Source organism: Mus musculus, chromosome 17, assembly GCF_000001635.26.
Source record: "Mus musculus strain C57BL/6J chromosome 17, GRCm38.p6 C57BL/6J".
In the NCBI taxonomy this organism is placed as follows: domain Eukaryota; kingdom Metazoa; phylum Chordata; class Mammalia; order Rodentia; family Muridae; genus Mus; species Mus musculus.
In genome coordinates this window covers 64109645-64136584 of record NC_000083.6, presented here as the reverse complement: position 1 = coordinate 64136584, position 26940 = coordinate 64109645, and the positions used below count along the sequence as shown (strand labels likewise).

At 43.1% G+C, this 26940-nt stretch overlaps 1 protein-coding gene and 1 long non-coding RNA gene across 19 annotated transcripts in view; one reads left to right on the top strand and one right to left on the bottom strand.

Moving 5' to 3' along the window:
• Fer (fer (fms/fps related) protein kinase) overlaps positions 1 to 26940 on the bottom strand; it is a 284447-nt gene that overhangs the window by 9935 nt on the left and 247572 nt on the right. For all 18 annotated transcript variants that reach the window (XR_003952084.1, XR_003952086.1, XR_385280.4 and 15 more), the window contains one exon: positions 2990 to 3144. Coding sequence is in view for 13 of the 18 variants with exons in the window: in XM_006523641.4 (XP_006523704.1) it covers positions 2990 to 3144 (155 nt within the window). In the remaining 5 variants the exon portion in view is untranslated. The remainder of the gene's footprint in view (positions 1 to 2989; positions 3145 to 26940) is intronic.
• Positions 3143 to 25812, top strand: Gm46590. Its single transcript, XR_003952343.1, has 2 exons — positions 3143 to 6998; positions 12070 to 25812. It is a non-coding gene; the product is annotated as a predicted gene, 46590 (long non-coding RNA).

The window sequence follows — 26940 nt, the reverse complement described above, 5'->3', positions numbered from 1 at the left end:
GCTACCCCAGGATTTGTAAATGACACTCCTAGAAAATGGTCATGTTCCTCTAAAACAGAATGGCCTCTTCCATTCTGGAAGAGAGTAAAATGGCCGAGAGTCTGCCTGTGCTGGGGTGCAGTCCTCAGCCTGCAGCACACACTCATTATCCACCGCAGCTGTGGAAATCAGCTTCCGGCTGAGCTAGGAGGTAATTACGGACATTGCCAGTGCTGCTGGCTTAGGAAAATTACTTTTCTTCTCTACACATCAGGTCTTTTCATGAAACTCATTTGGTGGCTAAAGGTTAAGGCTAATTTTGGGAAGAACTTAAGTTATGTAGACTTACATTTTATCTGGTAAAGTACTGTCCGGAGGAGATCAAGAAAGGCACTTTGTAAACAGATCCCACGTGGGCTATGCCACCTGCCTGACCTTTGCACCTGGCTAATGTCACCACTGCAGAGTAAGCTGAGGGCACTGTGCTGCTGCTTCAACGTCTGACCCTCATGGTACTCAGTGGGCTGGAGAGAAGGCTCTAAATTTACATATGCATAGAGGAGGAGCCGTCTTGCCCAGGCCAGGTAGCCAACAACATGGAAGCAGAAAGTCCTGAATCCCTCTCATTCCAGGGTCTCAGTAGTTACATCACACCAGTTAACTGAGAGGAACGTCTGCTTAGTTATGTTGTGGGCTCCACTCTGATCTCCAAACAAGCAGGTGGCCAATGGTTAACTTGTTAAATAATTTTTGAGACTATAATTACATAATTTCTCTCTTTACTCCACCCAAACCCTCCCATGTTCCCCTTCTGACTCTCACTGCAAGCATGTGTATACATATATATTTCTAAATGTAGCCTCTTCAGTCCGTACCCTGTTACTTGTGTGCATGTTTAGGGGCCACCTACTGGTGTGCTCTTCCCTAGGGAAGACCCCTTATCTCACTCCCTGCTGGAAAACCTTTTCAGTAATGGACAGATAAATGACTTTATTTCTTAGTTGAAGATCAATAGACTACCCGTTTCTTTATAAACCCTGTACTTTTGTTGAAAGCTAGACTGGGAGTGGAAGAGATACAAGCTATGTTGTCTGAGTGTCCTATTGTTTAATTACTGGGGAGAGCTGAGGATTGAATGTGAGATGTCCCCTACAGGCTCATGTGTGTGTGGTCAATTGGTCCCTAAGGGGCGATGGTGTCTGGGAAGGCCAGGAAGCCTTGCTGGAGGAAGCAAGTCATTGGGGGCAAGTGCTTATGCCTTATGCTCCAGCACTGTTTCCTGATGCAATGTGACGAGCCAGTCCCCTGCTGCCATGTCTTCCCTGCCAGGACAGACCATGTCCCTCTGGAAACATAAACCAGAAATAACCTCCTTCTCCCTTGAGTTTGATACACCCTAAGATCGACAGTCACACCTTACACCTCCACGACTTGAACATGAGCATGAAGAGGGGAATTAGGTGGCTAAAGATGGGGGTGGGCGGTGCCCTTTAATAGTGCCTCTTTAAAAATGTTTTAAGTAACACCAACAGCACAGCTTAACACAACAGACCTAAGCCAAAGCTTCTAGAAGATGGGTCCTTGGACATAGGACTGATTTTATCTCCCTGATTTCTTAACGGGAGGCCTGGGCAATACTCCAGCAGCCTGGGGCAAGCAAGAGGATCGGTTGGGAAGAAAGGGATAGGAAGTAAGTATAACTCTGAAGGACAACAAGAAGTGAGGACTTTCATGAGATCATTGCTGTCCCCAACCCTGCTTAAAAAAGCAAAAACAACTGCTGGGCTCTGCAGCCAATCTTCCATTAATAAACTGTGAGCTCCTGAGGCTGACCCTGAGGCTGTGTCTCTCTCAGGCACTTCCTCTTGGACGGGACAATCTATGGTAAGCTGGTATGTGTATCTAGAGTCTCTTCCTCAATCACCTAAATTTTTCCGAATCTTACAAAATCCATATCAAAGGCAGCTAAAACAATGTCCCCGAGTGTCAACCGAAGAGCTTCATACTTGTCCTTTTGACTTAAAAATACTTTACATCTGTCTGGTTCTCATGTCTAAAGTTAGTCCCGACATTTGTAAATATAGACAGATATTCATTAAACCACAGTATGATTAAGAGGTCCACTTTTACTAGCCATAGCACTTAAATCATGAGGAAAAAAACCCAGTTACAAAGGTTTTTACAAATGCTTTGTATCTAAAGAAAACCTCTGTGCAAATACAAGTGTTTCAGTCTTATCTTTCATGCAGTGATTGTTTCCCTTAGGGATACAGCCCATAAGGAGTAGCACCCACTTCAGAGAAGAATCCTGTGGGAGATGATGGGGATTCCACTGAACCCTAGGTTGGTTTACAATCACTAGAAAGCTCACAAAAGCCCCTCTTGCTGGCAGGAGGCATCTGACTCAGCCTCAACAAGCCAATTGCATACACTCAGATCTTTACTTAGAAAAAAGTTCGATAGCTCCTCAAGAAGTTAAACTACTTTATACTTGAAAGATGGGTTCCTGGGTGCAGAAAACACAGCACTAACCATACATCTAACAACTGTGGTAACATGCACTGACTCCCATGCATTGTCTTCTGAGTTTCTTAGGATAGAGATATTTTAAAAAATTTCAGTGGAAAAAAGAAATTCCTGCTCTTATAAAAAGCAATACCCAACTCTCTCTTTGGTCAAGATTTATATAAGTTCCAGAGGCTGAGCCCAAGATCCTGGAGTCTTGACTGACAGTTTAACCTTAGATGAGATTACTAGACCAGTTACAAGACATTCAAACCAATGGGCCAGAGCCACAGCAACATCGCATGTAATCACATTCTGCACAGAATTCTCAGACGTCTAGTCATGTTCATTGACTAGCAATCTCACACACAAGAACACTTCTCATCCAGTGTTGCTCCTCAAGTAGTTCCAGCCCGGACGCTGCCTTACCCCAGCCACACTTGTGAGTGCTTCGTGCTGATCCAGGCCATGCTTACTATCAAAAGGAAACCCCGAGTATTCATACCATAATTAAGAGCTTCCGGTGCTGTCCATTTAATAGGAATCTGCTTTAAGCCAGAAGATGAATACACTCCACCGTCTTCTTGCCGAGACATTCCAAAGTCACTGATTTTCAGAGTATTATTTTCACCCACCAGGCAGTTCCGTGCAGCCAGGTCCCTGGGTTATAACAAGATGCAGAAAACACCCATTAAAACACATTGAAAGCGGCATTCGCATTTCTGGCTTCCACACTTTGCAACTTCACATCTGCAGTGTATTTGTGATGAGGTGAAGAGTGCTTGTGATTTACCAGACTCCCCATCAATTCTGTCACAGGTAAGAATCGCCCAGGAGAACATTTGCATATGGAGCAGGCACCAGATAGATTTCCATTTACATAGGAAAAGCTCAGATTCTCCATTAGAGAAAGTTACAGAGGAGAGGCTAAGAGCATTTGACATTGTCTCTCTGTTGACTAGCTTTCCTAGGGCAGCACTGCCCAAGGGCTGCTGGCATAAAGGACTGTCAGCTACTGTGCACAAGGTGACTCAGTCACAGTTGCTGCTGAGTACCTGCAGCGTGGTCAGTGAGGCTGAGAAATGGACTTTTCATTTTGTATCCTTCTAGCTTATTATATGTACGTAGAGGCATGTGGCTGCTACAGTAAGAGACCATTTCTAGAGTCTCCCTAAGAAAGGGGAAGGCTGGGGTGGTGAGGAAATGAACAGGTGGAAATGAACATGGTGGCTTGACTCTCTATCCCTCCCAGCTGTACTGTACTCACTGCAGGCTGAGTCATATGGCTAACAGAGTAAAGTCTCTTTCCTAGGAAAAGTGAGGAGATGCAGCAACCAGATGCATCTATAAAGTTGTAGGTAGCTACATGACCTTATGACATGCTTTGGATGTAAAACGCTTGTGTTCTTGGGACAGACTCCCAGGAGGGAGTCCTAGTGGACAAGCTCGTGGAAGGCCTCTTTGATAACTGCATTTCCTCAGCCCTGAGGGAAGGGTGTGTTAGAGATGGTTTCCTCCCAACATGCCTTTCTTCCACATTAGTAAGAGAACCCAGAGTTTAGCAGAATGTTTTGCCGATGGTTTAAAGCATGAAGCTTCCCAGTGTCCTCTGCAGTTAGGTGCAGCTGTGCTGGGCAGTGTACTAACTGGCAGCTGAAGAACCGTGTCCGGAGTCTGAGCAATGTGCTTTCCCTCTCTCCCCTCTGCTAGTTTGAACATGGACATGATAAACAGGAAGGTGTGAGCAGAGGCACCACCCTTAGAACAGCAGGAAACAAGGAGCCTGGGTTACTTCTGAGTTCTAGGGAGTTGCCAGACTTGTCCTGTGATCGGATTTGCTTTATGAGATGGCGTATGCTACTGAAGTGGCTTTCATTTAACTCGTGTGTGAGTGCTTACAACAATAAGCAGTAGACTCAGTGGTAAACTTGGATTTGGATGCCTTGAGTGACAGAGGAGAGAGCTAAGAAGGGCTTCAGCATACAGGGAGCCCCCATGCACAGGGTGCAGTGCACATACAGGAAGCACCCATGCACAGGGTGCAGTGCACATACAGGAAGCACCCATGCACAGGGTGCAGTGCACATACAGGAAGCACCCATGCACAGGGTGCAGTGCACATACAGGAAGCACCCATGCACAGGGTGCAGTGCACACACAGGAAGCACCCATGCACAGGGTGCAGTGCACATACATACAGGAAGCACCCATGCACAGGGTGCAGTGCACATACAGGAAGCACCCATGCACAGGGTGCAGTGCACATACAGGAAGCACCCATGCACAGGGTGCAGTGCACATACAGGGAGCACCCATGCACAGGGTGCAGTGCACACACAGGGAGCACCCATGCACAGGGTGCAGTGCACACACAGGGAGCACCCATGCACAGGGTGCAGTGCACACACAGGGAGCACCCATGCACAGGGTGCAGTGCACATACAGGGAGCACCCATGCACAGGGTGCAGTGCACATACAGGGAGCACCCATGCACAGGGTGCAGTGCACATACAGGAAGCACCCATGCACAGGGTGCAGTGCACATACAGGGAGCACCCATGCACAGGGTGCAGTGCACACACAGGAAGCACCAATTCACAGGGTGCAGTGCACACACAGGAAGCACCCATGCACAGGGTGCAGTGCACATACATACAGGAAGCACCCATGCACAGGGTGCAGTGCACATACAGGAAGCACCCATGCACAGGGTGCAGTGCAGAGGATGCTTACAGCAGTGTATATGCAGGCTGGGGTATGATGGGGAGGAAGGCTAATGCAGGAGGGAAATGTGACCATCCCAGAGGTCCAGCTCTTGCAAAGCACATGAATCCTGTCCAGACAAGTATGTGGCACATGATAGGTGCTCAGGAAACACATCATGAATGGGCAATATCTTATATAAATGTTCCAGGCTGAAGACATCCATTCTGATTTTTCATTTTAAATTACTTTCTCCTAAGTAAATAGCTGGTTTCTACCTACTTGTTTTGGAACACACATCTAAGAATTTTTGGAAGTCTTGAGTCATACTTAAAGTTGCTTTGTGAAAAGAGGTTTCACTGGGCCCTGGCTGGCTTTGAACTCATTTGATCCTCCTGTCCCAGCATCCCAAGGGCTGTGGTTCCAGGCATGCACCATTATGCTAGGTAAGTCTCATTTGTATCTTTAGCAACAGACACATAAACATCTCACGGGGAATGCTGTTTCCTAACGGTATTCAATTAACCTTGCAATTACTAAACACAATTAGGATCAGAGAAATAATATTTTCCCTTTTTAGCAGGGAACTTGGCTGGCTGTCCCTACAGCCATTCATAAAGACGACAGCACTTTGTTTGCTGATTTGCTGGGACTAGTTTTATTCATCTGATCAAGTCTCACAATGGAGAAAGATGGAGGAAGCCCAAGTTAAAAACTGAATTTGACTCACTGCCCAGCTTTTAAATGTGGCAGCTCACCACACACTCCCACTGGGGGAGTTCCTGCCAACGGAAGTGACAGGGAAGGGCTGGCTAATTATGATTGCCTCACCTGACAGAAGCTGCTACCCATGTCCTCTTGGGAGCTCCAGCCTTACCCATGGCAGAGCTGGCAACACTGCATCCTAGGTAGGTAGGTTCTGCTACCCAGTGGTGTGGCCTTGGCATACGAAGCTCTTGGCATAAGTGTTTGTTACTTATCTGCCAAACAGTCCTTGGCAGGATTAGGAGGGACAATGTGTATAACCTAGCAGCGTACCATGAATACAGCAACAACTCTTTCAGTAAGCTACTGTTGTTTTTTTCCGTCTTGTTTATAGGTTAGTAGTGTTACTTTTGAAACTACTACTGTCACAAGAGGCCCTGGAACAACATATGTAAATCATTTTCCAAAACAAGTCTACGTGTGAGTACGTCATGATCACAAAGGAAAGGGGCAGCACCCAGAAGCATGCTTGCAGAGATAATCAATGATGTTCACACACTTCCACAGGCTTTGACATTTCCTTGAATTTCTGAAAGGATAAACATGCTAAATCTCTCATCTGGGTGAAGACCTGGCTCATTTGTTTCTGGAGGTGACACTGCAAGTCTTCCTGCAGTGCTTCCCTGCCATATGAGAACACTGCACACTGAAGTGAGACCCAGACTGGGGCTGGTGCCTGTCTACTGACCAGGTTCAAACCAGACCACATGTCACTCGTGGTGTCAAATTTCATGACCTGCCTCCTTGTTCCTTTCTCCTCCTCATCCCCAGAAAAAGGAATGTTTTCAGTACCTTCCTAACAGTAAACAAATCTGAGTCTGTTGTTAGAGATCACGGATCTGTTGGAGATTGTCAAGAGGCTGTGGCTGTATTTAATTCAGAAGATCTACTTCTACTGTTACATTGCTTTGAAGAGGAAAACTATACAGCATATTAAGTTCTGAATCCAGATAGTCGTCAAAACCCACATTTTGAAGCTTTGCTCTCTCACAGATGTAAGATCATAATGCATTCATCTACTGAGAATTACAACTAAGACCTCCAGGTAAGCTAGTTCAAGAAAGAAGATTTTTCAGGATTCACGGATGTGATTCTGGAGTGTGATTAAAACTTGGAAAGGCAACCCAGGTGTTTCCTCTTCCTTCCTCTGCTCTCCCTTTTGTAGCTCCCTCCTCAAAGCAGGCACAGAATGGCCACCTGACCTAGAAATGAAAACTCCAATGGAAGCTCTGTCTTTGCACCAGACAAGGTGATGCTTACAGGCTAGTGTAGGAAGTGTTAAAGAGACAATAGGAGAGGCTCACCTGATCCCCATGTAAGGATGCACGCCTCAGCTGAAGCCCAAGTTACTGTTGTGCCTCACTCCAACACTTAGATAACTCAACTAACATTTAAAGCACTAAGGTCTAAGGCTAACAGACCTCGTTGCTTAACAGCAGTCAAAGCAGAAGTTTAGTCTGGACCTAATGATATTTTGTGATAATGATTTTGTTCTGCAGCATGCTTTGTTAGGGACTCGAGTCTACACACAAGTTATTTGGTGGCATGTAAACATAGCATGCTGGGAAGGCCTTAGGCTAGATTCTAAATGTAAAGGGGAAATATAATCAATAAATGCCAATCTTAGACAACTAGAAAAACAAGCTTCATGGCACCCAGTAATATAACACACTTGTATGGAAAGTCAATTCTTTGCAGAAATGTAGAAATATTACAATATCTGAAAAAAATCAAACACTCGTCAGGTATATAGTGGACTCGTCCCAACATTCAACATACTCAAGGATCAGGAAACAGGCAAACCAAAGAACACAAAGAAAACAGAAAAATGTGGACAGGGTTTCAGGGACTTCCAAAATAACAACCAAAACATGAAGAGATGGGAATCACAAAATAATACACATAGAGAAACATAACGATGAAGCAATTTTGTTTGTGGAAGTATATGTACATAGTTAAGAATGTCTGTGACGTCCTGTAAGATGGAACCCATACCTGGCACCTACATCAGGCCAAGAATCTGGGGCTGGAGAGCCAAGTCATTTTGCACACAGATTAATACATCTCTCAGTCCTCATCAGAAAGTCTTCTAGTAGATGGCAATCAATACAGATCCACAACCACCCAAGTGTAGAGAAAAACAAACTATAGAATGCTCAGCCCTAAATGGGATATTGTTAATCACACTCCTGTAGTAGAAAATGATTTAAATTCTGGCCTGGAGTTTCTACCCCACCTTTGTTTATTAAGTTCCTGGATAAAAGACACACACAGCCTTTATATTGTGAATATGCCTTAAGCAGCACAATTGCTGGGCAGCTGCCTACCTTCCATGCTGTTAGAATCTACTTTCCTACCGATAACCCCGAGTTATTACTTATTATCTTCTATGTTTCACCTGGGCTGCTCTTAACTTCAACTGGGCAGCCCTCAGGGCCATGTTTTCATGGCTCAGCTATCCCATGGCAGCTTCTCCTTCCTCTTCTCCTGCACCTTGTTCTCTCTTCCTTGTTCTCACCTCTCCAAGCTCATGAATCCTAAACCCTGCCTATATCTCTTCTGCCCAGCTATAGGCTGTTGGCATTTTATTTACCAATCACAATTACGTGCCGACTCTCTTGTCTCTGGGGCACCCAGTCATGGGGGGCCCAAATTAGCATTATGGCAACCCACTATATTTGCCCCTTTTTTGTCCAATTAAAAAGGCTCTTTTCTCTAAGATATATTTTGAACAAAATTATAACAATTATGCAAATTATAAGGTATAATATACTCTTACAATGTTCAATCTAAGATAAAGTATTTTATCGTCTATCCTAACTTAATAAGTTTACAATTCCTAACATAGGCAGGTGAACCTATGGTGAACAACAGGAGAATTTCTAGTTGGCTAAGTACAACTGCAAACTCCATACATTCTTTTCTTGTTTTTGTTTTTGAGACAGGGTTTCTCTGTGTAGCCCTGGCTGTCCTGGAACTCACTCTGTAGACCAGGTTGGCCTTGATCTCAGAAATCCACCTTCCTTTGCCTCCCAAGTGCTAGGATTCAAGGCATGAGCCACCACCGTCCGGCCATGCATTCTTTTCTATTCCTTAGAAAACCACAGGAGTTAAGTAGAGCTGAAAATCAAATCCACAATCACTAATGTTCCCAAAGCGCAGAGGGAGTCATCTTGTATTTAACTACTGTAGTTATCTGGGTGGCTCAAAGATTTATGAAAAGGGTTCTTTCTCTGAGTTGTCAGAGAAAACATTGTCAGTGTGACCATTTTCCACAATCTGTGGACTGCATTGTGACAGGAAATACTGACTCTCTAGAGGTCATCTCTGGATAAATTTTAAACAAATACTGGTTCATGGTTAAGCCTCTTAATAGTCTAGGCCAGATGTAAAGGTTGTGTTAAAGGACACCGATGAGTAGAAAATGTTTAACTCCCTTTAGTTCACAGAGATGTCAGATTTCAATGCTGATGCAACACAAGTGTCTTAAGCACATACACTAGAGCCCAGCAGCCATCCCAGGCCACGGTGAGCAGCACTGTGAGGGCCATCTCCCCGGGTCACTGCAGTCACCTAGTGTTAGTCATTCACTAATGTACAACAAGGCTTAAAATGCTGCCCAGAAAACAGATGCAGAGACTCACAGCCAAACATTAGGCAGAGCTTGGAGAATACTCTGAAAAAGCGGAAGAGGGATTGTAGGAACTGGAGGGGTCAACGACACTATAAGAAACCTCACAAGATCAACTAACATGGGCTCACGGGAGCTCAAAGAGACTGAACTACCAACCAGGGAGCCTGCATGGGACTAACCAAGGCCCTCGGCATATATATATATATATATATATATAACAGTTGTGCAACTTGGTTTTCATGTGGGACCCCCTAACAATTGGTGCAGGGGCTGTCTCTGACTCTGTTGCCTGCCTTTGGGACCCGTTTGTCCTACTGGCTTGCCATGTCCAACCTTAATAGGAGAAGATGTATATAGTCTTACTGCAACATGACATGCCAGCCTGACATTTTCTGAAGAGAAATGGAGGAGGGGTGGATGGGTGAGGAGGGGAAACTGAGGTCAGAATGTATAATAAACAAACAAACAAACAAATAAAATGCTACCCAGAACAACACTGAAAACCAGTGAGAAGGTCGTTCCTACCTGAGCAGCTTTGCAGGTAAGGGCAGTCATTTATTTAGCTCTTTGTACCTGGCCAGGCATGTCTGTCAACACTCAACTTCATGCACACTATGCTACATTAAGTACATTTTACTCCCCCGAACCCCAAAGCAATGATTTACTGTTAGGCCTTAAGGAGTAGAACTTTGGAGAATGGAGTTCTCATCCAGTGTTTTCTTTAACAAACTGTTTAAGCTTACCTGCCATACATCATTTCTCTGGGCATTAGAAATAAAAGCATTATTCTTCTTAACTTCTCTGAGCATAATTACCACACTGGCCTAGGATCCAGAGCAAATGAGCACCCCAACAATGGAACACCCATCCAACATAGACAAGAGCAGATAGCAACAGCAAGAGACACTTCAGTCACTGCAATAACAGATGTCCAGACCCCAGGGCAGAACCACAGACATGAAGCCAAGACAGTTGATTATACCAAGACTCGCTAACCCTGCTGCAGTGGGCCCTGGGAGATGCGACACAACTGAAGCACTAGGCAAGGACTTCAAAATAGCAAGTGTGAATATGTTGAAGGACATTTAAAAAGGTATGAATGAATCACATGAGACTATAGAAAGAGCTCCAGACACGAAAGTAGAGATGGAATCCTTACAGAAAACCCAAACCGAAATGAAAGTGGAAATGAGAAATGTGCAAAAGCAAGTCAAGCTCCCCCTCCCCCAGCTCCCGAAGGTACCCACCCAGGAGATCCAGGGCAGCATGAAAAGACCAAATCTATGGATCACAGGGATGCAGGAATGAAAAGAAACCCAAGTCAGAGGTTCAGAAAACAGTTTAGACAAAGTCATAGGGAAAATTTTCCCTACCCTAAAGAAGTAGATGCCTATCCAAGTACAAGAATTATACAGAATACCAAATAAACAAGACCAGAAAAGAAATTCCCCACAATACATAATCATCAAAACACTCAATGTATGTGACAAAAAAATATTATTAAAAGCTGTGAGGGGAAAGTCTAAGGAACATGTAAGATAGACTCATTAGAATCACCTGGCTTTTCAGTGGAGCTTCTGAAAGCCAGAAAGGCGGCCTTGGGCACATGTTCTATATACTTTGGGTTTATAGACCACAACATCAGCAGAGACTCCTAGACTCAACAAAACTATCAACCACAGTCGATGGAGAAAGGAAAACATTCCATGATAAAATCAAATCTAAGAAATTTCTTGTATTTGTTGGCCTTTCATTGAAATTTACCTTTGCCAACGTGCAGGTCACAGCTATATAACATGGTTTGAGGTGGACAGAGTGATTCTGTGTTACCTAAAGGATTCCCAAGAAGTAGCAGAACTAGTGACACCCAAAGCACAAGATAAAATATGCTGGACTCGGGCAGCATTCCATGGAAGTGCAGGGCTATGGGGGCCAAGTACACAGCCACCAGAGTGAGCGCCTCGGTTCTGGAATAACTCCCTATCTGGGAACACAAATCATTTTGAGGCTATCACCTGGGGTTAGGTTATTTAAAGGCAGTGATATTCTAAGCAAACATTGAAGGTATATTTATTTGCAAGCAAACTTTTGTTCTTGAGACCTTATTTTAACATATATGTTCACAAGTCTGATGTTATAAATGCATGACATAAGACATCCTGAAACATGATGACACCAAGATGCTTATGGTGAGAGAGAAAGAAGAACCCATTTCTGGTTCTGTGGAAACTAATAGTTTGTAGGCTCAAAGAACATTGAGTTCCATGGTCTACTTGATATATACTAAAACCATAACAGATATACTTACAATTTACTTTGTACTAGTTCCATTAGCCTAATAGTCATGAAATTTAATCTCTAAAAGTACACTAAACAAGGTACACATGCATGTGTGGACAGATCAAAAAACTGTGGCACCCTTTGTGTGCCAGGTCCTCTGCTGTACACTGTACACAAACATAACCTAACTCTTTCTTTCCAGGATTTGCTTCTGTAAGAGAAGGCAACAGGGCTGCATCCATCCCAACCCTCAAGTTACACGTCTGCAGGTCGTGCTGACAGGGAGAACCAAAGACAGACATGGAATAGAACCGTGGCCAAAGTAATTTGTAAAGAATGTGACAAGAGCAGGATGATTTCAAGGTTCCTGAGTAGACTTCAAGGGACCTTGTGGCTTTCAGTTTTGTCTTCCCAAACACACTGATACTATGCAATGAATGAAGCCTAAGGGAGGTGTGTGTGTGTGTGTGTGTGTGTATGAGAGAGAGAGAGATAGATCCCTAACCTTCAGCCAGCATAAATACTGCAGTCCATTGAATAAGCCTTTATTACAGTCTCTAGTCCAGTAAAGCTACGTTAATGACCAGAGAGAGCATCAAAAAATATTCAGCTGGGCTTAACTAAGTTGCTGACCCAAACTGGTAGAAAACTTAGTTCACTATGGTGAGCTGCTGTGTGTGTTTTGGAGTGACAGGTCATACTGTAATAAACAAAGAGAACATCCAGTTATTAATAGCAGTAAGAAGCACAGCTCAGCAGGAACAGGCGTGGCATAGTTGGCAGTCAGAGAAATCCCAGCCCTCAGCAGGGTTGGTCCTTCTTTTTCAGCTTTGCAAGCAACAAGTGACTCGGACACCAATTACCTGTTTTGTTATGTGGTACAAACCGAACTGGCCCTCTCTTAAGGCTTTCTTTGCACTGTAATCCACCAGGCTATTTAAGTGTAACTTCTGGACATACTTGTTGGAATAGCCCTGGCCCAGCAAACAATACTCTGAGAGGGTTCCTCCCTGCCTCACAATCCTCCAGTGCCACTTACCTCATGATTTGAAGAGAAGAAAAATAAAAACACTTGACATATTGGAACGTGTTATTTAGAAGTTACCCTTAGAGGGAACTTTGGAGAATTTTTGTCATCAGATAAAGACATAACAAGGGATAGAAAACCAACCCAAATCATTAATAAATATTAACGATCGTGTGTGTATAGTTGGTATCAAAAAAATCAGGAAAGCAAACAATTTACAATAATTGCATAAGTGATTTAAAGTGTTCAGGGAAGAGAGAGAGAGAGAGAGAGAGAGAGAGAGAGAGAGAGAGAAAGACAGAGAGAGAGAGAAAACGCGCATTCCTTCAAAAACTCCCTTTGCTTGTTTGCCAGACATGAGCTGGGCAGGGGCACAGACAGACCTGAGCTCATGGTCCTCATTGTGAGCTGGTGGACGAAGCTCCATTAAATATTACGCATGAAAAAGAAGTTATTCAAGACATGTTCCTTTTAATGTAAAGATGGAGTCTGGAGAAAAGGACACAGGCAGGAAAGAAAGGACAGGAACAAACAGCGGACGAGGCAGTCCTGCCCACAGCAGAGGATGAAGAGGACAGACACTTCTCTGCTGGTGACCTCAACAGGAGCATGGGAGAAGAGAACCATGGTGAAGGTGTTACCCTACTCACATAGAAGGGAAAACGTTAGAACAGACTGTGGCAAAATTGCTTTCAGACAGCAGAATCCAAGGAACAGGCATCAGTCAAAATAAAGCGTACTATTCTGCATTTCTAAAAAGCAGAATGCACTGCAAAGGATATGCTACTGAATCTAAGTGCAAATGCAGCACAGGCCGAGAGCAAGGAGACCTAGCCAACTGCACCAAGGCAAGGGCAGAATGGGCCAATCCTCACCTGCGCAGGACTGCTCTGGAGGGGTCATGCGCAGGCCACGCATGCGCAGGCCATGCTGTTACAGGTCAGCAGCAGCCGCACAGATGAAAACAGCATCAGAAGCAGGACAGCAGCTGTGAGCACATGCTTACAGGCAAACAGCAACTCCAGTAACAGTGACAGGGAACATGGAGGCCGCCTTTGAGTATTTTAATAATAAAATCACTAATGGAAGAGAGGGTCGTCTAAGTCCGAGCTGTGTAGAAACGAGCAGAGCAGTTATGGAATCACACACCCCATCTGTGTGCGGTCCGACTCCTGAGTGGGCAGTGTGGTCACTATGGGTAGCAGTTCTGTCTAGGTCACTGCGCGGCTTATTTGAAACAGGGTGCCTCTGGGGACAGGCTCATGGGAACAAATGTGTCTTTGAGAAGGAATGAGTGAGTTCTCCTCGCCTTTTTAGCTATAATCTCAAAACCAATGATCTTTTTAAGGCTAACTTAAACTTAATGCAGTACAGATATGCTGTGACTGACCTCGACTCTTATGCAGATAAGCCACTGGCTTTATTTTCTGAGTGCTTCTGTGATCCATCATGTTAGCTATGCAACAAAGCAAGTATTAACAAATCATGAAATTGTTGTCTAATAGCACACCAGGCACCTGGAAGAGTATGTAAAGGTTTTCCTTAAATTCTGGGCCATATTTATGAAATGATGTAAAAAAATAAATATTAAGCAGCATTAACATTTTAAAGAAGTAAATGTTCACTGTTTAATATAAAATTAAATCATATGCACAAAATAACTTTATTCTTCCTGCTGATAGTAAAAGAGTAGATTCTTATTTTTATTCCAATATTCAATTTTTTTTCTCTCTACAACTTATCTTCCAAAATAAAACAAAGAATTCCACCTACAATGAACTAGTAATAACTCAGGAAGATGAATAATGCCTTTGTTTTTTCATGAAAATGAAAGCCTTCCTACTTCTAAGGAACAGTGACAAAGAAAGTCCCCAAACACACTTGCTAAAGAGCGAGGAGCAAGTATTGGGTGCAATAGATGTCAGCAGTGCTGAAGAGTATTGGGTCGTAATCCAACAGTGGATTTAGTTCAGTGTGGTTATGATTGCAGCAGACTGATGTACCACCTCCCTATGTGTACCTGCTATTTCCTAGCCCTCTATTATGATGGTATTAGGATGGCAGCCTGAGAGACAGGATTGGGTATGAATGTGGAACCCTCTTGAATAGATTAGTGCCCTTACAGCAATAGGGGAGGTAGCTCTGTCCTCTCTCTGCTCTGTACCTGAGAAGATGGCTGCCTGCAAAAAGGGAAGCAGGCCCTTCCAGGGAACAGATGTGCTGGGCACCTTGATCCTAGAACACTTATCCTCTGAATGTAAGAAACACATTTCTCTGGTTTGTAAGCCACCCACATTGGTGATTCCTCATTTCCTGGCAGTCTAATGTAGGTCAGTGATTAGAAAAACAATTCTGAAAGAAGTCATAAAATGAAGCCAGAAGACATGAAAAGGGGACAGGACATATAGGAGAAGAGGGTGGAAGGGTTATGAGAAGGCTGGGGTGTCATTCAGAGAGAGTGGGGGGGACAATAGCCAGAATGTATTACGTACACATATATTACTGTCAAAGAACAAATTTAATAAAAGCTTAAAGATAACTTGTGTAAACGATATAGTAGTCGAGGGCAGAATTCTCACCTATAGGGAGTCCTAGGTTCTTAGCAAAGGGACATGACAAAGTAGGGTAAGATCACCAACCCGGCAAAATTCCCTGGCTCCTAACACACAGAAGAATGGCATTCCTTTACAGCAGGGAAGCACAGGTTCCTGCCAGTGAGTGGCTCACCTGTTCAAGGAAAAATCGGTCTTGCACAAAAGATAAGGTGAGTCTGCAGAGGACCCAGAAGGGGGTGTGAGTGAAAGGAAAACACTTCCTGCTTGACAAGGACCTCCCTGGCCTTAATATTGACAAGTTAACTACAGAAACAGCCTCCAGCTAGCTATGGTTAGAAAGCTGTAACCCAGCTAACAGTTAACTGCTCATGAACAATGGAGCTAGAGGTAGAATTCAGGCCCAACAGTCTACAGCATGAGCACTAGGCAATGGCTCCTATTACATACAGTCTTACACATTTACTTTGCTCCTTATCTATGGTGTTTATGTTTATGAATGATACCCCAAAGTCTCCAGTAGACCCTAAGAGATAGAAACTGAAAAAGATTATGCACAAAATGCAAGGATAAAGTAATGGACCACACTGGGGTTTGCCTTGTTTCCACACATGATCTTCATGAGTTCAAGACCATCCCTGAAAGAAAATTCAGGCACTGGAGGCTTATTGTTATTAATAGTTTAATTTCTGTCTATCCAGAAAAATTCTCAGTGCTTTTGTAGTTATACAACTGGTCTGCTCACAAAGGTTTCCCTCTGCTCTACTCTATGACCCAGAGAGGTGACATTCTGGCCACAGAGACATGTTCAGAGGAGTGCAGCGTGGTTCAAGAGCTACCACCCTTTGTCTACCCTGGCATTTAAACTTGAGAAGAGATGATGTTAGAGGCATAAGCTAGGAAACCACAGAGAAAGCAGGAAGGGCAGCTTGAGCCAGGATTTTGTTGAATTTCCTACATAGAAGCAAGATTTAACAGCTCTGGTTGTGAACAGCTGAGCCAGAGATGGAATTCTGTACAGCGGTTGGTGTCGTGCACAGCAAATTGTGACTGGGCATTTCTAGAAAAGCTCTCCTGCTTTGAAACATTTATAGAGAATGTTTGAAATTATTATGCATATGGTATTCCTTTCACAGACGTTACTCAGATCCCAAAATAGAAAGGAGGGAAAAGTAGTTCAAACCAGTTGTGCTGCTACCCAGTAGGCTCAGGAGTCCCCTCTCTTCATTTGACTCTTCTCCGTTTCTTCCCATGGGGTTTGCAGACAGCAACATGACACCTGGAATCCGAATGCTTGAGAGGCACTTTACAGTTCCACAGCAAGCTTTTAATGTCAGGGAAAGAAATCTACACAGGGCACCTTCCTTCCAGTACCTTACATGTGAAGGCAGTGAGCATAGCTCCCATCCCAGCCAATCACTAGTGTTTGGTTGAGACAGAGACATGCCATTCCGTCATTTCTCCCCTCTCAAGCATGTGACTTCAAAGCTCAAGCTAGAACAAAGGGAGGAACTCGGTCTTCTGTCACATTAATAACCACTATGAGAAAATGAAAAGCAGGTGACATAGAAGAAGCCAATGGACTGTTAAAGTGTGGATGGTCTGCTCTGTGGATTCTGTGCCATGTACTTTTGTGCAGAGCCAGGATGAAGGGACTGGGAGAAGAGCAAAGCCTGGGTAACTCCTGCTCTCCAGCCCATGACTCTCATTCATCATTTTGACCTTCAAATGCCACTGAAGTTTGTACCTACAAAAAGTGTGACTTTCAGCAGCTCCCATCTCAGCCATTGTCTTGGTTAGGGTTTTGCTGCTGTGAGCAGACACCATGACCAAGGTAACTCTTGTAAGGACAACATTTAATTGGAGGTGGCTTACAAGTTCAGAGGTTCAGTCCATTATCATCAAGGCAGGAGCATGGCAGCATCCAGGCAGGCATGGTGCAGGAGAAGCTGAGAGTTCTACATCTTTATCTGAAGGTTGCTAGCAGAATACTGACTTCCAGGCAGGTAGGATGATGGTCTTAAAGCCGACACCCACAGTGACACACCTACTCCAACAGGGCCACACCTTCTAATAGTGCCACTCGCTGGGCTATAACATATACAAACCATCACAGCCATAATCCTTGCATTGCATTTTGGGAAAGAGGATTCTATTAACACCTTTTAGAATCTGTCTAGTGTTGACTATGCCATCAGTTACACCTCCACTTCTCCAAAGTTACCATCCTATAGCTTTAAGAAGTCAACTGCACTTTTTCCTTGATATACTGTCTCCCTCATAAAACGTTCCTCTCTTTAAAGCCTGTGCCTTGAGAATGACCATCAGTGTTCTCATCCATCCACTCAGTCACTCGATAAGCAGGGTGATCTCTGTAAGTCCCCAGGAGTGTTTACTGCAGGGTTTGATGCACGTGGTTACAATGTAAGGAAGGGTTGGTATAGAGTCAGAGAAGAAGCACACAACTGTCCTGGCAGCAGGAGCACATGAAGATTACTCTCGAAGCCTAGCTTGGCGCTCATCCCTGTAGTTCTAACACTAGGGGCTGAGGCGAGATGCCTGCCACGAGTGTGGAGCCATGCTGAGCTGTACAGCAGGTTCCAGGTCAGCCTGCGTTACAGTGTGCGACCTTGTCTCAGACACACAGACACCCCAACAGCAAACAAGCCAGGAAGCAGGGAGTGAGCTGGACCTCTTGAAGGAAGAATACAATTTAAAATACTACTTAAAAGGTTGAAATAGGCTGAAAATGATTCAAGAAATTTTTTCCCCCTCTCACAGAAGTACCACGTCTACTGTGAAAAAACTTGTAAATATAAAAACAGGGCAGAAAGAGAGGACAGAGGGCCACTACCATGTAACTAACTAGAGATCACAGCCATTAACAGCATGATGGATATGCCTGAGTTGTTTTTCCCTATAGTTCATTGGTCACATGTTTTTAAAGCAAGAATCAGCACTGTCTAGCTGTTTATCCAGCAGCAATGTATTAACTCTCCTTTTCATAGTAGTTACTTATCTAATAGTCATTTTAATGACATTTCTGAGATTATTTTAATATTAGGACTCATTTTTAGTGAGTATACTGGAACTCGTGGACAGATCCACATTTATTACAGGTAGCTTATTTCATGGTAGCTTTTAAGAATGTGAATATACCCAAAGGACTCTTTACAGACTCTTTTGTCTATAGAGGTACTCACACATGCATGTTCATTTACACTCTGTTTACAACAGCAAGGAAGTAAAATCAGCTTAACGAAATTGTGGTACACACATACAATGACAATTTATGTCAGAATGAAGAAAAGTGAAGTCATGAAACTTGCCGGAAATGGATGGCAGTGGGAGACGTTATACTAAATGAAGTAATCAGATCGAGAGACAGACACCGTTGGTTCTCTCACATGCAGAGCTAACTTTTTGGTTTATATATTTATGGGGGAGTCAGTATGGGTACAGCTCATAAATTAGAAAGGGACCTAAAGAGGTAAACAAGTTTTAAAATAAGGGAAGAATAAAAAAAATATTACATATATACATACTACATATGTGTGTGTGTGATTCATGTGGAAGACAACTGCACACACACAGGAGGAGGGAGGGCAGGGAGTTAGGGAGAGGAGACTAGTTTGGGAGAATCAACCAAAACATGAACCAAAACGTGTGCATAAAAGTGTCACAGAGGAACATAGAAAAGAGGAGGCAGGATTTAAACCAGGTGAGAGATGGGTAGTAGGCTCAGAATCATCAGGAGGTGACACGCGTGCAGGTGGACAGTGGAACACACCTCAGACAAAGTGGGTACTCCATTATTAAGGGCACCAGTGCATGCATACTCAAGCTGCGTGTGGGGACAGTTGGATGCTAGCTGTTTTCAGAGACAAGGTATTTAGTTCTGGGGAAATTACGAACAGAGCCGAGACTGAGAGAATACCAACATGCAAGAATGCAGGAAAGTGGAAGATGAACAGAGGCTAAAATTTAAGCAGCCTAGACATTTCCAATGAGTTATTCTTCTTGTCAACATTTCTGTTTTCTAGTCTGTCTCAGACTCTCCCATGTCTTTCCATAAAGTACAGATTACGTTCCCAGAGAACTTGCCTCTCCCTTTGCCCACTTCCCTTCATCTAGCTGAACCTACTCGCTCTCCAACACCCGATGCATACTTCGTCACGGTTGGCAGCTCTCCCTATGGTGTTAGCACGGCACACTGCAGCATTCTCTGAGTAGGAAGCACAGATTTTAAAAAACTGTCCTAATATGTCATCAACCTTTCATGTGTACAATGTCAAGGCTAAGCACATGCTACATAGTTGTTCTTAATTCATGCTTCATGAATAAGTGCATGAGTTCCCAAGTTCCCAAATGCCACCCCAACCAGGAAGTAAAGGGAAACCAACCTTACACTGGAAAAATTCTGGGTAGGCAAACTGAAACCCACAAGTTTAGAAATAAGGGAATTTCACAGAAACCAAGAGTCACTAAGGAAAATAAATCAATTATTTCTAGAAGCCCCGTCTCACAGTGTAAAATCTATAAAAGCACTGGGGCCCAGGAGCGGGCTCGTTAGGGAGTTGAGATGCGCAATATCAGATAAAGAGTATCAGAACTGCCCATGATCAAATAAAACCAGGAGCATTGTCTACTTCAGCAGGAGATTCCAGAGACAAGACAAATGGTTTGCAAAATTATAGTCAGGCATGACAGACAGATCAAGGGGAACAGAATTTAAAACAATGGAAACCTTATAGCTTTCCCCCATTGCTGATCACAGCAGTAAATCCCATTTTAAAGTGTTTTCATAGAAATAGTTACTGAGAAAATCTATGTAACACGGAACTGCCAGCAGATATAAAAACTTAACAGAACATCTCAGATGATAATGGGGACCTAATTTAATCTAATTGTGCATCTATCTTCAATTGATTGGAAAACAGGAGGTCTACCACACTGACTGGCTCATGCTGGAGCCAGGGTCTAGACCAAGAATCCTCCATTGTCACATAACCAGTGTGCATTTACACAGCTCAGTAGTCCTACAGGGGGGAAATCATGGGCTGTGTCTCAGTTTAGTGTAATGTACTTACCTAATGTATGTTCTATGTTATCTTTCCCATCATCAGCTAAACAGAGAGGTCTTGCCTGAGCCCAGAGCCCCACCCCCTACCCCACCTACTGTAGTCCGACTTTGCCTCTGTCATTGCACAGTGGCTCTTGCCTCCTGTTAACACATTCCTGGCCTTCAGGCAGCACTGGGCTCTGCTGTTCAGAGTCTGGGAAGTCCTTTCTTCAGCTTCTGAGGCATTAGCCGCACTTTGGCGATGCACTTTTGGCCTCTTTTGCCCCAAAATTTCCTTCCTTGAAATTTGGTCATGTTCTTTTCTTCTGACTGTAGGGTCTTCCTGTGTGATCTTGTTCACCAGTGGCTCGGATCCTCATAAGGTTGTAACCCCTTAATACAGGTCCTCATGCTGTGGTGACCCCCAACCCCTGTGTCCCCACAACCAAACCATAATTTTACTCTTGTTGCTACATCATAACTGTGATTTTGCTACTGTTATGAATTGTAATATAAATTGGTTTTGGAGATAGAGGTTTGCCAAAGGGGTTGCGATTCACAGGTCGAGAACTATTGCTGTCACCTTTATGGCTCTGTCACACCATGCTCATGGCTCCTGACTCTCTAGCCCATTCCCCATGTTTCCTTTATTCCAGTCCACCTCACTTTGCGCACTGGCTTACTTCTAAAGGGAGATTCCATCAGGCTGTGTCTGTATCTTAGAAAAGATATTTTTAAAATGTGAATAACTTGGTAATTTCCAACTATAATTATTGGTTCCAGTTGTCCTTAAAATCTCAAATTCCTTAAAATGTTGCGGAAATTCTCATCATTTGGCTCAGTTTTCATTTATTTTAAATATATTACTGTGTTGTAGTGTTCATGTATGTGTATGTATGTATGTGCATGTATATAGACATGCCCATCATACACATGTCAGGGAAGGCAGAGAGTGACTTTCAGGAGTCACTTTGTCTTCGAATGGGTGGTTTCCAGGATTGAACTCGAACCACTGGTCCTCTCCATCTCACTGGTCCACCATGGAGGGCAATGACAAGGATGGTTCTGGTTCCTACTGGAGCCGTCTCAGGAAGCTCCACTCTAGAACAAGGTATGGTGGAAGCTATGGTGGCGGCAGCTTGCTGTGATAGCAAAAGCAACTTTTCTGAGAGGAGAGGATACATTTTACCAGTTAAAGCAGACACGGAATCTGGGTTTGATTCACAATATTACTTAGTTGTGGCCTTCTTGGGCCTCATTTTCCTTATCTGTAACAACAAGACATGGATGGGGACAACACAATAACAACCTGCCATAGGTGAGTGCTAAGTGGGTGAATTTTGAGCCATGCTGGCATATGGTGACTATGACCTTATAGTTTTCCTTCTATTTAGAAAGGCATATTTCATGTGTGTTTTTGTAAAACCAGATATGTTTAAAAAATTCCATGAAATCCTCTCTCACTCCAACTGGAATACTTTCCTAAGTACACACACCCAGAAAAATAAATCACCGGATAATATTAATGAGCATATTGTAGGCAAACTTTTAATTTATTTTTATTATTATTTTTGTTTGTGTTTTATGTCTCTACACATAGTCTCAACTATCCAGAAACTTGTTCTATAGACCAGGCTAGCTTCAAACTCACAGAGATCTGCCTGCCTTTGCCTCCAAGTACTGGGATTAAAGAAGTGCACATCATGTCTGGCTAGGCAAATGTTTTAAATTAAATCTCAAATGGATGCCACAATTTATGTTTTTACTACAAATCTGCTTTACTATTTCAGGTAAGAAATTTCACCAACAGTTGGAAGAGAGCTTTAAGTTCATCTTCATTTTGACTTACAGCCGCTTGGTAACATTTATTAAGTCTAAAGAAGAAAGGATCTGCCAATGTACCCATAAAAAGCTATGGTCCCTTGTACTTTGGTACTTTTTCTGATCTACAGTTTGTTAATCCACTGTTAGCTGTTTTTAAGATAAATATCCTTAAAACTCAAAATTAGAGAATGTAATTTTAAGAACTGTACAATCTAACAGTTTTACTAGAATTTTAGAGTGTAAGTTTTACTAGAACAGTGGTAATGAGGCCCAGTGCACAACACTGCACACAATGCTGTACACAATGGGGCACACAACGCTGCAGGCACTGTGCATCCTTGACCCAGAGCTAACAAAGCTTCAAAAGCCTGAGGGATGGCTGCGGTATGAGGCAGAGCAGTAAGTCCAGTGTGCACACCTTCACAGCAAGCACGCATGCTCCAACGCAGCGCACACTGAATGACACTGACCTTTTCCTGACAGCAGTGCTAAGTTGATTCTTGGTAGAAGGCTGTATGAGCCTTACATGTGATATCTGTGCTTATTAATAGCATGTCTTGACTAACTCTAATGGGCTGGTCATGTTGGAAAACTCTAGCCTGTGTTTATTAACATTTAAAGGGTGTTCCCTGTGTGTGGGCACGAGGAATGTGCAATGCATTCATCTCTCCTATTGACACAACTAAATGTACTGCAGTAGTTTGATTTCTGGCTTCTAGTCAATCATGGGTCAAGATTCAGAAAATCTTCATAAATGGTTGTAAACATGTGTAATGGACTCCTGGGAACACCAAACACTACTGTTCTGCTAAAGTTAAGTGGCCGTAACATGACTCCTAACGCCTCTGGTACAGGACAGATCAGGATTTTGCTCAGCCACCACTGGAGGAGCTTCCTCCTGCAGTGGTTGAGAACAGACACAGAGCCACAGCTGAACACTGCAGAGAGCGAGAGACTGTGGAACACTTAGTCCTGAATGGGATGTCTTCATCAAATTCCTTCCTGGAGTATCAGAGAACCCTAGCAGAAGAGGAGGCAGAAAGAGCAAAAGAATCAGAGGGGTCAAGGATATCAAGGAAACAAGGCCTTCTAACCACAGCAGGGCACACATGTGAGCTCACACTGACTGCTGCAGCTTGCACAGGGCCTGCATGGGTGCCATATAAGGGTCCAGTGCTGGGAGAAATGGACACAAGCCAAACCCCTAACTCAGACGCTAGGTCCAACGGATAACCACTTGCAAATGAAAAACCAGTTTTCTCCAATAGAGTTTCATTGGGGTTACAAAGCACTCTTAAAGGCAGGCCTTGTGCCCAGTAGTAGATGGCTAACACAATCAAACTGAATGGTATCTTTGGAAGGTATCGATCTCATAACTTTCTTTTTTTATTAGATATTTTCTTTATTTACATTTCAAATGTTATCCCCTTTCCTGGTTTGAAGTCAAAATAAAAAGGCCCAGATCTAAGGGTCTCAGGGAGTGGGTTTTATGGCACTAAGTTTTAGAGATCTTTCATACATGTTCTCTCTCTCTCTCTCTCTCTCTCTCTCTCTCTCTCTCTCTCTCTCTCTCTCTCTCTCTCTGTGTGTGTGTGTGTGTGTGTGTGTGCAGGCAGGAGCATGCCACAGCAGGAGTATGAAAGTGAGAAGACAAACTCAGGTGTCACCATGCCTCTGATATTATTTGTTGCTGTGCATGTCTGGGTAGCTGAGCCCTGAGCATCTTGAGAGTCTTGTCTCTACCTCCCATCTTGGTGAAGGGACTGGGGGATTACAGACGCATGCACAGCTTTCTGTGAGTTCTTGTCTCTAATCAGGTCTTCATGCTTCTAATTGGGTGATCGCTTTACCCATGGGGCCATACCCCCAAGCCCTGATTTCTTCATTGTTCTCTAGGGAGCTGTAGGTTACATTCCAGGCAAATAAACTGTGTATAAGTTCTAAAAGCTACGTGCACCCAGCTATGGCAGATGTCTCCAGCATGTGCTTAACCATGTATATGCACTACATAAAGCCCTGGTAATACATAATGAAAGATGGGTTGGCAATGTGAGGAAAGATTTCCTTTCTTTTTGTAGCACTGGAGACTGACAGCTGTCCTGTACAAGCTAGGCGAGTATTCTACCACTGAGTTACAGACAACAAAGAAATGCATTTGAGTGTCAAAGTTTAATTGTTTTCTACCTAATCAAATTATTGGTCAATGGAAAAATTATACATTTATATAAGTATTTATCTTAATTTTTATATATTTTCTCTTATTTTTACTGTAATGAGTAATGTTGTGACAGACATCTGTTCACACACACCTTTTTGCATGTCTGCTGTTATCAGTTCCATAAAATAGATTCCTAGAATGAACACTGTGACAGAGTAGACTGTGTTCTGAGAATTATGATATTCTTAAACTATTCCCAAAGAGCTTTGTAGCCTACATAGCAACTACCGGCAAATGTTTGTCTGCTTTCCTTCTTGTCTATACTGATTTATGATATTCTTCTTAATTTTTACCATCTGCAGTTAAAAAATACCCATTTTTGTAAAATTCACATTTCTTTAATGACTTTTGGACTTAGCATGCTTCAAATATGCTGTTATCTGTATTAAAGTGGAGAATTTTTCTGAATGTTTAGAAACTAAACTCTTACTTTACTGATTTACATCTCAATCCTTATGAATTAAAGTTGTCAGCATTTGACAAGCATATTGTATATTTCTCCAATATTTTTTCTGAATCTATTCATGATATTAAAAAAATCTCCATTTAGTTCCTTCTTTACCACATTACTGGATCTCTTGGAGAGCTGCCTCCAGTTTTGTCTTTTCACTTTACATGTCCTCTGGCTTCTGTCCTGACTCTCAAGCTCTGAGGTAATGGTGTGTGTGGCATGGCTGAACCTTCTTGCCCGTGGCAGACCTGCTGTATGGGGCAGCACTGCAAACTCCATGGCTCATTCTGTCAACCCTGCATCTATTTCATGTAGACTTCTACGCCATTCAAAGCAATGTGCCAATAGTGGAAAGGATTCTGTGGTTCTTAAGAGGCACAGATAACTGTGTGATACATGTGGCACCTATGAATCATAACAACTGCATATGTGCTCAATATCCAGTGAAATATCACAAATCCATACTTTAGAGATTCCGAAAGACAATGAAATTTACTGTCTATAGACAGGAAAGAACAAGCCAGGTAAAACAATTGTCACTCTCCCAAAAAAAAAAGTGGCTAAATCTGGCTATAGTAATAAAAATTTATAGTCAATAAGAAAAGATTAGTAGCCAGCAAGATTATAGAACTCAGTGACCAAGAGATGAAAGTGTTTATTGTCCCTGACGGCAGCTGGACTAGATCAGAGCACTTCTCATTGTGCTCCTGAATGTGAAAGGTCTACACCCAGCTCTTAATCTCATTTCTAAGAAACATCTGGAAACCAGTAAAAGATACTGAAAATAAAATGTATCTTGCTGTAAAAACCATCATTCTATCAGTTTTACTTTGTTGTTTAAACTCAGATAATTAAGATAGAAAATCATGATTTATATTTTTCATAATTTAGGGCCAAAAAGGGGGAGTGGGTGGGTAGGGGAGTGGGGGTGGGTGGGTATGGGGGACCTTTTGGTATAGCATTGGAAATGTAAATGAGCTAAATACCTAATAAAAAATGGAAAAAAAACCCTATTATTTAGTTCTGGTTAGCTAGCAAGTCAACTATATATGACTTTAAAAGTATATACCAAGATGTAAGTTTGTCTGAGTTTCACAGTCATTTATTCCAAGTTCTGAGAAATAACTGTTCTTTTTTTTAAATAACAACATACAGTTTATAAAGTGTATGGTCTATTTTCTAGCAACCAAATAGCTTTAATATTCAGCTCATCTAACTCAAGGCTTTAAAAAGCAAGTGGAAATACATTAGCATACATTTCCTGAGAAATGCAACATCAATGTGACAGTAATAAAGTGCAATAATAACATTCTCTACGTACACAGTCTTCCATCCTCAAATCTAGCCCTCCTGAATATTCTCAGAAAAACTTTCTACCTCCTGAATAAAAATCTCTGAAGCACACTCTTAGGGTCTGAATGTTAGCTGCTACTGGTAATTGGCTGCCCGCCTTTTGCCTCCATGGAGAGACAGGATGAAGGTCAGCAGTGCCAAGGCTGAGCGGCTTACACAGGAGGCTGGCACAGGCAGGGAGGTGGGAGGCCGGGCAAGGCCCTCCTGACTGATGCGGGGAAGGCGTCTGTAACGAAAATACAAGGCCCTGAAGCATATGCTTGAAAGGTAAATGGAACTCCCAAAGGAGACAATGCCGCTTATTTAAGGCTTTACATGTCATTGCTAGAGAGCTCTCACAGAGGTGGTCTCCACAGTTGAGAAGCTTAGAGATTTCAAACGTTTCATTGCCTTCGGAGTCCTGGTTTGGGTCACCTTGTCCTCTAGAACCTACTGGGTAATCAGTGACTTTATGCATATTCATCCCCAGAGATCTATCTCTGTATCTGTGTCTGTATCTATCTGGGTTGCAGAGATGGCAGAGGTTAAGAACCTGCACTATTCTTGCAGAGTCCCTGAGTTTAGCTGGCATGTGAGTCGTGTCAGG